This window comes from Schistosoma mansoni, assembly GCF_000237925.1.
Source record: "Schistosoma mansoni, WGS project CABG00000000 data, supercontig 0218, strain Puerto Rico, whole genome shotgun sequence".
In the NCBI taxonomy this organism is placed as follows: domain Eukaryota; kingdom Metazoa; phylum Platyhelminthes; class Trematoda; order Strigeidida; family Schistosomatidae; genus Schistosoma; species Schistosoma mansoni.
Window position 1 is genome coordinate 34,630 of NW_017386085.1, and position 12,873 is coordinate 47,502.

The following is a 12,873-nucleotide window of genomic DNA, read 5'->3' on the forward strand; positions in this document are numbered from 1 at the left end:
GACTAGAAGTTAGTGACTTCATGCTCTGATGCCACGTTTTGGTTTGGCCGCCCCTAACTTTCTTCCAACCATCAATACTAGTCAGCATTGCGCGTCGTGGTAATCGTTGTTTAGACATACGTAACACGTGACCCAACCATCTCAGTCGATGAAGATTCATGACCTCATCAACTGATTTACCATCATTTCCTGATACCCTGTGTCTGACCCCACTATTACTTACCCGGTGATACCAGCAGATGTGAGCAATATTTCTAAGACATCTGTGGTCAAATACTAGTAACTTACTAGTATCTTCTACTCGTAATGGCCATGTTTCACAGCCGTAAAGTAGAACAGAACGAACTGCTGCGCAGTATACTCGTCCCTTAATTGATAGACGGATATCTCGTCTTCGCCATATGTGATGTAAGTTGACAAAAGTCAGACGAGCTTTTTGAGATTTCGTCAGACACCAACCCGTTAGGGCTGATCAGACTTCCAAGATAAGTGAAGTTGTCGACGCGTTCGACTACTTCACTCCCTATCCTTAGTTCAGGTGTTGACGCAGGCCAGTCCTGGAGTAACAATTTACATTTGAATGGGGAGAAACGCATCCGAAACATCCTGTCATTATTACTCAGTTCTAACAGAAGACTCTGCATTTTGTCAGCATCGTCACCAAACAGGACTAAGTCGATACTTGATAGTCATTGGGGAAACGAATAGTACACCAGGTTAATTTTACTTTTGCTTTTGAAACTACTACTGTTATTGAGCACATGGGGTAGTTCCATGAAATTCTCGTGGAACTCTTTTTGGTATTTGATCCTGTTCATTCGCTTGCCAATTCTGTATTGCGATGTTATTTTAAAAACTAACAGTTTCGTGCTGCTTTCACACAATAACTAAAATAAATAATTCTTATTTGGTAGCTACTCCAATAATTCTGCGTGTCCTGTTCAATGTCAGGAAGCCTCATTAGTCAACGTGAAGAGCAGCCAGTGTTGGTCCTTACCTGTCAGCGAGATTCACATCCTTTTCAGGACCGCATAATTATACTAAATGAGATTATCAAAGTTGGACGTTCAGTGGCCCGCGCCAAACCTACGAAAAACAATGCTATCTTTGACTGCAAAGTCTTGTCAAGAAGTCATGCATTGATATGGCACAAAGGGGATCGGGTATGTTTTCGAATACTTTTAATCTCATTTACAGTTTTGGTTGCGTGATACAAATAGTAGCAATGGAACTTTCGTCAATAACACAAGAATAGTAAAAAAAAATGACGAAGATTTTGCTGACCGTGAGATATTTTCCGGTGATATAATTCGTTTCGGAGTAGATGTCGTTGAACATGATAGTAATTTATATTTCATTGCTTATATTTATTTGACCTTAGCAACTCACGGCTGCATCATAGCTCAAGTTGCTTTGTATCATCCCAATGGAGCAGAAGCAAAACAAAGGTAAATAAATTATTAGTTTTATTTGCTTAGTAGCGTTGACTATGTCAGTAATAATGATGTTTTGACTGGTATCGAGACACTCCATACTGAACAAATGTTCCGCTTCACACATTACATTAGCGTATGTTTTCTTGTTTAGACATTGACTACTGGTTTTCAGGAGGCTTTATTCCGAGAGCAAGTTCTGGACACAAAACTTGAGTCTATCAAACGGCTCTTACAAGAGGCACAAGAAATTTCTGAGGCTGGTTGGCAAGTAGGTCTAAACGTTCCGTCATTCTATTACTTAGGCTATGGTGGATGAAGATCGACTTTTGGAGAAGCTAAGTCTCTATGAAACTCAACTCTCCTTATTGAAGCAAGTGAGTAGCCTGTTCACAACCATGCTTTTTAATGTTAGTTTTGGATTTTGCATACATACTTATATGCTTCGGGTTTGTGATATTTTTTATTGTTTCAAGGATCTGCCCGAGAATTCGTTACAGTCGCATCTAATGCAGGCTCTGGAAGAAAAATTTAATCTTGAGAAAGCCAGTAAAATAATGTTGGAACGTCTGTTAAACGAAAAAGCCGAAGTTTTTAGCAAAGCTACAGATCTTGAGGTACGTTCATGTTATTTTAGTCATGTGTACATTTCAGTCGAACGAGCATTAAGAACTAATGACTAAACTTGTTTTTCCTCGTTCCGAGACTAGAAGAACCCATCACTCGAGTTCTCTCCAAAGATCCATGAATTTTTCAATCACAGTAACCTTTGGAAGACTAAACGTAAATATGATGAGTTCTTCTTAAATGTCATACTCTTGATATCCCTATCAGTCAGGAGTATCATAAATACTATAGGATCTTCGAGCAACTATCTTTAGTTGCATTAGACTTTGGAACGGGATGTATCACGTAAGTTATTTAGTGACAACGGTGAACTGTGAATCAATTTTAAGTCGATTATTAGTGGGCGTGCATATAAGATTCAGTCGTTCATTTACTCATCTTTCACTGATTAAGTCACAAATTCGAACCCGGCTCTAGCAACCGGGGTATATATACCTTAGTGGCTCCATTTAAAGTATAGCTTATGTAGATTAATAAACGCTTTGACTTTTTTTACCTGAAGTAGTGCCGTTTGAGGAATCAGTTCCAAGATAATTTTGTACTGCAAATAATTTTCATCGAACCAATCAAAGATATTCAACTGATGAAGACTAATTCATTTATGTACTTTATATTTAAATGTAATTTCTTAAAGGAATATGAACAACTTTTAACGTTCTTGTATATGAGTCTGATACAATTTCTAAAGATTCTATTGGTGTGGCACTCGACCAAACTTCGTGTATATTTCATTTGTTAAATCGGTAATAAAGCCTGTCCAAGTTTTGTTTTGTTGTCAGTTACGACCAGAAGTCTTTCATGCCCACCAAAATCCAGTCGCAGTAAAATTACTGGGGATACAAAAATTTAGATTTTATTTTAATTACTTGTTCAGTCAATGTGTTCTTATCGATTGCATAATTCTGTTTCTACCTGACAGTACATAATTTGTCACCTATTTCCACGTGTTGATACTAAAAAGACAATGCCATTTATTCTTAACGTATAAATTTATGCATGAAGTCACTAACCAAGCTTGTTTTGTTAGGGTTTAAATGTGGTAATAGATTGGCTTTTATAAATTCTCCACATCTACAAAAATGTATTCATGTTGTAGCATTCTTTGGCCGTGTCTCAAAAAGAGTGCATTCGCCTTCGTCAAGACTACGAAAATATCCAAGAGGCGTACCAGAATTTGGCGAATGATAGGGAGTCGAAGCAAGTGGCATCAGAGGGATCAAAGGTAAGCTCTAGAAAAGTCAGGGCTCTATTTCCTCATTGGTTGGTTGCATTTATAAATCAATTTATCAAGTTTTATGATCTGTGCTTACTAGCTTTGTTTTTTCGAATAACTCCATGTTATTGTTTATAAAAGTCAATAAGTTAACTAACACTGGAATTTCTTTCAAAAATGATCCTCATGAATCCTGATTTACTTTCATGATAGCTAGACTTAATTAGTGTCTATTGATAATATAAATTGAGAAATATTTTACAACAAACTACTTTTCGTGGTTGTACGGTTGTAAAGTTTTCAGGTATTAAGTCAACACTTCTGGAGTAAGAGTCAAACTTTGAAGTAATCGAGTCTGATAATATAAATCTGTAATCCAAAAAGTAAGCAGTACTATTGTGTTTAGGTAGTACCTGTGTGTAATCAAGGTCCTACTTTGTTCTGTTGATATTTCTCAGGATAAAAATAAATAAGTTAAAAATGAGTCTGGACTCGGATCGATGTAACTTTATTTGGTTCAGCAACGATAATAACAGTCAAATGTTTGCCTTGTTGTTTTTGAATAAATCCATGTAAAATACATCTTGATTTGATAAACATAATTTATACACCGCCAATCAGTCAATCCTGAGCATCATGGGCCTTGGCACATTCATCAATTAAAGTTTCCACACCACATCTCAATGAGGTGAGTATCAGAGTAGTATCGGTGACAGTAAAAAAAGAATAGCCATGGAGAATAAATTTACGGAATATAAGATATAAAATTATTTTGAAGCTCAGATCTTCACGAAAGAAGTGAGTAAATAGATCTACGCCACTATAACCAATTCTCAGCCATGCAGCCCGACGTCTCCGACAACAACCGTCTTTACTCCGAACTAGTAGTCTGCTCATAAAAATACTCAGAGCCAACTGTCACTGATTTCATAGACTGATGGTACGTTTTGATTTGATCACCCTAGCTTCCTACCAACGTAATACTACCCCAACCAGCATTGGACATTTGGACACCTTATTGAACTAGTATTTTAGTCGTAAGTCCCCTCGGCGCTGTACATGTCGACGAGACATCTTTCCATTGTCCTAGTCAAACGTAATTTGTTTAATGTAAACAAGAGACATTAACTTTGTTTTAATAAATCAGATTAATGAATATAGTATCACTTTTTACTAAAGGCAGTTTCAGCGCAAACACCCTAAATAGCATTCTTAATACTTAGATATAATGTTAAGAATATACAAATCATGAACTGTTTTGATTTATGTATCTATCGTCTAGCTCTTTTAGTGTGGATAGTTTCACCTTTCTTTTTGCTAGTATTTATATTTCAGTCATTAACACCATTTGGAAAAAAGTGTTTGACTTGAAGCCACTATCAGACATTCATTTTTGCTTTGACTGGAAACAGTTGTTAGTTCTATGAGTTCCTATTGTTATCATTGTAAAGGTATGTCGAGTTGTATCTTAATCGGTCTCTGGTTCATGCATCTAAATGTAATCACACAATAAACTATTTCTGGAATGTATAATGTTTTCACCTTACCAACAATTGTTTATCTAAAAACTACTTTGCTTATTTCTGATCGATTACATGATTATCATTTTTTTTAATTCATCAAATTTCGTTTATCTCACAATCCTTCACGTGTTTTTACTTGTGTTGTAAAATCTGACATTTTCTTTTCAGTAAATTCTAGAGATTTAAGTACAATTCATGTACTGACAAATCACTTCGTAGCTAACTTTGTTTAAATATTTCTATCACTAATCATATGGACCCTTAATGTTGCTTTTTACTTAATTTGACCTAGACAGCTAAATGATAATGTAAGCTCGAATAAATGTCTATTATACAGTCTAGAATGGGAACATATAGGTATTTTATGCTCTGCATTTATTCAGTGTTTTATAATTATCCATTATGTATTCGAGTTATTTGATAAATCACGAACGGTTTTTAACGTCAAATAAGCAATTAGTTTGTTTGCTAACCGATTGTCAAAATCATATTTTCATGTTATTTTGATTTTATTCGAATTCAGGAAAGCAACATCGAAAAATCTGATGTGAAGGTCGAAACTGACCAACTTAAAGATGAAAAAGTGCCTGGAAAAGTTTTCGACCAGTTTTTATATTCTGACCATAGAACAAATAATAGACAAGCCCATGATAATCATAACGGTGATGGTAAGGATCCTCAGTAATGATGTTCTTTTTTCTTATTAAATGGAACTAGCTGTTCGATTTTATTTAAAATCTAAGATAAATAAGAATGACTCATATCTTTAATGACTTTTCCTAAAAAACATTTTTCGGGTAACTAAAAATTTCCAGATTTGAATCCTATGGTTTATGATTAATTTAACCGGACTTACGTATATCCTAAATCGTTCATATAACTTCAGTCAAACTATTATAGTAACAGATAAAGTGGAGTTTGAATGTTCAATAAGTGTTTTTAAGGACAAAATAATATTATCCTGTTTAGTTTGATATAAAATAACTTAATACCAAAACTAAAAATTCAGCCATATCACTGATAAGTTCATAGTTAAAAATCTCTAAGTATTTCCCGACTTTTCACAGTAAGGAAGTTTACAATATTTTAATGCATACAAAGCGTTAACCGAATTAATAGTGTAGGTAGGTCGGTTCATTATTTATGATTTGCGATCGTTAATACTCCATCGTTTATGCAAATTACTTACCTGATTAGTGATGTATATATAATCATCATTTCGAGATTATTCATCCCTATCTCGTGTTTTACTTTTTTCGAAAATAGTTATTGTACAAATTACTAACAGCACAGAATTCTGTTATGTCTGTTTACACAGTCTGTCCAACAGATACGCAAACTGAAGTTGGATGAATTTGGTTTTTACAAATTATAGGATTCATCATAACTGTTCCCTTCAAAATATTCTTCATTTATGGCAGTACACTTGTTTTATCTGCGTTTTTACTATTCAGAAATTCCTGAGAGCTCTAAGAAGTCTGTGTTTTACACTACTTAGTTTTTTCACATTTTGCTAGAATCGTATGCACTAACGAGTTTTTCAAATTCAGTTCATCAGGAAGCATCCTGATAGTGAATCAATAGTCAGAAACCGAAAGTTCTCATACATTCAATGTTTTCACCAACAGAATCGTGTCATCCCCATAAAGAGTCCTCAACACTTTAATTTCCGTGCATAATTAAAACTCATCATCATTGGAAATGTTGACTCGTCAATCAGATATCCTGACTTGATGAATCGTTGGTAGACATTTCTCGACTAAGCCCACTTCCCTGACTCAGTATCTGAATATTAAGATTGAAATAAATATATAAATTGTATGTGAATTTGTGGTTGACTGCAACAATACAAATTTGAGGTCATTAGATTTTTTAATTTCAAACTTTATTTTCAGATGCAAACATTCTTATGAATGGTTTAGACAATGGTATTTCGAAAATCGCTGAGAATCATGATGGTAAGTTTATTTTTTTCTTGCTGGATTTATGCTCATAAACGGCTCACATTACCTATCTGTTCATTTATCTATTTTTGCTACAGAAGATTCGGTACAAATAGACGTTGAAAAATACAGCAGTATGATCAAGTTAAATTTAGTGGCTTTAGTAGAGCTCCGTTGTTTGTTAAGTTAACGTTGTTGACAGTCGGACAGTAACTGACTGAGTGTATTAGATAAGGATTGTGAATTATCACAAATTAAATGAAATGTAGGATGTATTTTTTGGATTACAAGTTAGTGATAGAATAGTGTGCTGTCGGTCGCCCCTGAAGGCTTTTGGTTCAATGCAATCTCTTTATTAGTTAGTACTTCACTAGGGCGAAATAGCTTTATACGCTCCATAGTTTTATTTTAAATGGTTCTTCGGTTGATGTTGGTGCGTCATGAAAAATTTGTTCAAAATAATTTAAGCAATCCGAACTTGGATTTTGAGTTTATATAATTATGGTTTGTTATTGATTGTGTAATAACTAGAGATATTCCTACTCATGAGAAATCTGAAAACATACATACATTCTGAGCATTTCCAGTCCTGAATTTTGCACAGTGATGTATTTCTGGATGTTTTATTCTTTGCTTGCTTTTATTGTAATGTGAATACATTGTCTTATTTTTTAGATAAGTTAAATAATATCAACGGACGATTCGGTATGCAAAATAATTTCGATCTATTAAAGTCATCGGAACCTGATAATTTCTGCGGTATTCAAGGTTAGTGATATTTCATGCTGTTTATGTTTCAGTGTTCCCTCCGCTTTTTTAGTTTATTTAATAAATATGATAGTGTATAGTCTCTCTACGTGTTTTATTGTACGTGATTAGGATAGCGCACACTTTTATATGGTCAAAGAACTCAGCATCATCAAAAACAAGTTCTTCATGAATAATCAGATTTCCAGATTATTTATTTTGAGTAATAAGAGAACTAAATAGACCTTTGTTAATACGGGCTTAATTTCAAATTCCAACTTAATTTACTAATAATAGAGCGGACTTCTATAAACATGGCACTCATATCTTGTAGTTTCTTCGGATGGTTGAATTCGATTATTTTGACTAATATCATCTATCTTAGATTGGATAACTTTTGATAATTAGTCATATAAATGCGAATAAGTTTATTATTCTTGTTAATGTCTGAGATTTTTGAACTTTTACGAAGAGAACAATTGTTTCGTTCTTCTCAAGAACATAAAAACTGTCTTTTTAGGCAACGTATACTTCCGTTTGGATACTTAATTTTGCTGCTTGTTTTTTTAGGGCAACATGCCACTACAAATAATAAATCTCATAGTGGACATACATCTGTTCGGATAATTGAAGGTATTCGGCTTTTCAATCAATCAAATCAATTGATCAAATTACTCCAAGGTATGAATAAATACTGTGTAGTGCTTACCTTTATTATACCTCTTTTTTCACTAATTTAGGGGAAACTGGACTTCGTGTTTATTGTCCCTTTCACATTTGTGGTTGATGATTAAGAGCTTCATAGAACTCTTTAAGTTGAACGAGGATGAAGTCGATAGGTTTTTCCTCATACTAATTACATATAGTAAATGAAATATAATTCGTTTTGGCACATAGTTGGAATAATCTAAACTCATCTAATATTTAAGGAATTCGTGATCATGTATTGAAACATATCGCTATTTCAATGTTTGTTAACATAAAGTTAGATGAGTCTACTACATTCTCTGTCTTCAACTAACCAACACATTTCGGTTTGGTTCTCTGTAATCAACAACAAATGTAAACTTAGGGACAATATGTATCTCAAGACAGCTATAGAAATTGTGTGCAGAAGCGAAACATAACCATTTATCTACTTATATACGAGATTAACTATTTACAAAATTTTACTTTTTTGTATCCCCACGGTTATTGATAGACCAAAGAGTGGTAATCCACCTTGTTAAAATCATTTTTATAGAGAAAATTCCCATTTTGACATTTGATAAATAAAAGGGAACGAATCGAGTGAAGAAATTTCTTTTCCATTAGTTTTTCATCATGGCTCTACACTAGTATATATGATTTACAATAATTAAATAACACTTTTCGCGTGGATACGTTAAGTAATAATTATATAATGACACATCGATTATAAACTAACATTAATTATTTGGAAGAGAAGGATTAATACTAATCAAAGTTATTATTCGAAAATCAAGTTGTTGCTAAGTTGCATAATATATAAAAGAGAAGAAAGAACTAACAAAATATTTCAATGAATGGTCAGTAATATAGTAGTTATGTAAGAATCAAGAGACGAATGTAGAGAATAAGTAAAATACAAAAATACAAAAATGGAAGGAAAAAATATTTGTTTACCAAAGTTCTGCTACAAACTCCTCTATACCGATGGCCAAGGTAGCGAGAGTGGTTGTACAAACTTCTTTTGGATCAAAAGGTTCGGTTTGTGAATATGGATTGCGATGGCTTCAGCTATGTGCAACAGACGAGCTCGTAAACCATGCGGGAAGATCATTTTTGTATTATAAATATCAAGCTAATTCAGCAAGAGTCCATCCTTCTAGTACAAGGATACTTTGATAAATAATTTTGTGACCACTTCTAAGTTCTTACTGTAATAACTTGATATATTTACACGTTCTGGTGAATTCCATTCACTCTTGTTTTAATAAACGGATTATATTTAGAAACCTTTCAATGTCAAACAGTGTGGATAAACATAAATATTATTTCGGTAATGATGAAGTAGATATTTATGTAGATCTACTTTGTTAGATATGTCACGTGTAGATTATCTTGAGCTGTATTATAATTAAACATTATAAATCGAAGTCATTTTTAACTATGAATTCAACAGTAAAATAAATGCTTGACATTATTGTTGGGGATGTTAGATCCCCAGAATTCACTTGGTAAATGCCTTATTTTTGTAATTCTATTCTAGAAATTTGAACTTCTTGTTTCCTCGCCAAAAGAACTCATTTTCACCTTCATGTCGTATTTCCCACTTGAGAGGACCTTAAATGCTATTAGTTCGTTGTCTCTTTTAGTATGCTATTTTGTAACGTTTCCCAAGGACATTTTAATGCTGTATATATACGCTTTGTTTGTGTTTATTGTGGTTGTTCGTGCTTCTGGCTGCTTGTGGGATATATTTCCTTATTTGAACCTGGATTTCTCTCTCTAGTTAGCGGGGCTGGGACGTATCGGAATAGCTAGCTTATTGGTCATTGTGAATCATCGTTCCGTTCTCAGACTAGGTAAACTCGTTATCTCTCCAAGCATAGCAACTATTTGTTATAACGCTCGGTTTTCCTCGTCTACATAAATGTGACACTAATTTGCCTTAGACGAGTATCTATCTTAGATACCCTCCCAGTGTCTGTTCTACAGGACTTCAACACAACTCAGGTCAAGAACATGTGATTAGCCTGACTAGAACGTAGATATATTTCCACACCAAGAACCGACAACAATCACAGTATTAATAAGGATAAGAATATTTAACTCGTCTAGTACCTGTCAGACTATCTACTAGTCTGACTAAGCAAACAACTAATCATTATCATTCTCGCCCACACATCACTATATGATCATTTCTTGTTGCCACCTTTTGGTTTTTTTATAAACCTACTAATAGGTAAATTTTGTGGTTTGTCCTTTAGTTTTTATCATTTCACTTAAAAAAAACGCTTTACAATTTATTCATTTAGATGAATTAAGTATTTTGGCCAAGATTAAAAGGTCAAATGAATCAACTCTTTCCTTACCGGTGAATTCTGACTCAGCTACAAACAAAATTGATTCTTTTGAGTCTATTGATACTGTTGATCCTGATAAAAATTCATTGAAACGACTGGATGCTGTTAATTGTAAAGAAAATAATTTCGAAACTGCCCTACAGCGTGCAACAGAGTATGCTACTTTAGTTGCCAATCTTCAACGTCGTGTAGGTGCTGATTTAAATTCACTGTGTTTACTACCGAATGCTCATGATAATGCTGATATTTTCAATATTCACCGTAAGTTTTTAATGTGTTTTATATCAGTAAATCACTGTATTCTGATTCATCACTATTTATTTGAACAAACTGATGTGCATATTCTACTCATGAAATTAAATTCTTTCTTATGGTCTTATGGTTACAAAAAGGTTTCCGAATTTAAGTTAAACAGCAAACAATTTTTGTTATAGTAGTAGGATAATTAATTGTTATCCTGTGTACTATTTGTTCACCACACTAACTGACACTAAGGAATAACTATCTACACACTAGTGACTAACATCGTGACTAGTCTCCAGGAGTTCTAGTGACCTTAACCATGTCAAACTTGAGATATATAACCGATAACTATGAATAATCTTTGCGCTTATGACATGGATTGAGTAGAAGTTGAAATGTAGACAGTTGGATTCCGATTTAGTATTCTTGAGGTAATAGGCTCACCTGATACCTAGTGGTCATGGGTTCAGTTCTTAGTAATACAGGTTGTAAGCGTTTACTGCTGAGTCCCAGATTAATAACTATAATCCTATAATTGTTCTTCACTACTATCTTTTCAGATGATTTGTGTATACCTCCGGCTGAATTCAGGACCACTCATGTAACGAAAATGGATGTTAGTCTAGGAACAGAAACACTTACCGATCATATTCAATCTACTGAAGTGGATGAGACAGCCAACCAGAAAGTTGAAATTAATCATTTGCAAGCAAGCGGTATGGATAAAGATTCGCATACAGATGAGGAACTTTCAAAACTACACAGTGAGTATTGTTTGTGATCATTAAGTATTATTGTGATCTCTAATGATAAGATGCTCTAAAACTGGACTTCATTATATCCGCTCAGTAAGTTAACCCTACTGACATAGGTTTCCCTACTGTAGTATAAACAGTTATCTATCAGTAAGTCTTAATCCAGTGTATTTCAGAGCTTAGTATACATGTACATAATTTCCCAGTTTTATTTATGTCACACGATGTGAATTACAGCTTTATTTCTATCTATAGTCTCTAATACTTCATTGGTTATGTCCACTAGGAAATTAGCTATAAAAATGTTAAATAATTCATACGATATCGTTTTATTGTATGTCACTTTATTTCGAAAAATTTCATTGTATATTAAAAAGAGATATAAATATATAGTTATTTTTTGTGTAATTAAATATCATTCTAATTTTCTTTTAAACCTACTATCTATGTGTTTTTTTTAAGATGAGCTAATGGAATCCGCGAATGAGATTGAAACATATAAACAATTAACTGAAGATTTAAGAAAACAAGGTGAGTTTTTAAGTTTGTTGTCTCTGTCCAAGTGATTATTCAATTAGTCATGATAATAACTAATTTGTTAATGTAATATTGTCAATATTGAAAATTCGTGTTGAATATTTGTAAAATACAAAGTAGTTGTTTATTTTTTGTAATTTGGCTTTACGTTTAAGCAAGTTTATCAATCATGTTTATTTAATGTATATACAATTGGGTGTTTGCTTTCAATTAGTTTCTATTCATATGTTCACAGTATTTTGTAAGATACTGTTATTATGTTGTTATTCTATGCGAAATTACTTTTCCTATGGTTACTTGTTAAAGTAAGTTTCAAAACATTTTAATCTAATAGTTTATATGATATAAGTGTACTTTTACTTGTTTATTTGAAATGTAGATGCCGCTAAAGCAGAGTTACTGTTATTGGTTCGAGGAGAATGCGATGCACTAAAAAGTCGAATCGCTGTAATTGAAACCGATGTAGCGACAAGTCGTGCTGATCATCATCGTCTAATATCTGAAACCAGAAGAGCACAAGCAGAAGCTAATGAATTGTTACTTGAACGTGATAATTTATCGAAACAAGTGAGTACCGTCCACTTTTTCCTCTTCACCAGATATACAAATTTGTGCTTACTATTTACGGTAAAACAATAGTAACCTGTACTGTTTTAAACACTTCTTTTCAGTAATCCCTAAATACCCTGGTACGGACGAGGGTGGGGAAATTCCTCTCTCCCTCTCGGAAAGCTCTCACATGACCACGCGTAAGCAGCCACTGTGAGGAAAGTCCTACTCATTGCTTTCTCGTGTTGGGGTTGTT

The 12,873-nt window shown here is 33.5% G+C and overlaps 1 protein-coding gene across 1 annotated transcript; it reads left to right on the plus strand.

The window, feature by feature from the left end:
- Positions 1 to 944: 944 nt before the first annotated feature.
- On the plus strand, positions 945 to 12,632 carry Smp_070920.1 (SLAP, putative; the record flags this gene model as incomplete). Its single annotated transcript, XM_018792276.1, has 14 exons — positions 945 to 1,163; positions 1,198 to 1,342; positions 1,382 to 1,448; positions 1,479 to 1,581; positions 1,739 to 2,050; positions 3,157 to 3,282; positions 5,320 to 5,464; positions 6,692 to 6,754; positions 7,415 to 7,507; positions 8,057 to 8,167; positions 10,486 to 10,794; positions 11,337 to 11,540; positions 11,994 to 12,062; positions 12,448 to 12,632. Coding segments are annotated over 14 exons (2,151 nt in total), but the record flags the coding sequence as incomplete, so codon positions are not given.
- Positions 12,633 to 12,873: the final 241 nt, after the last annotated feature.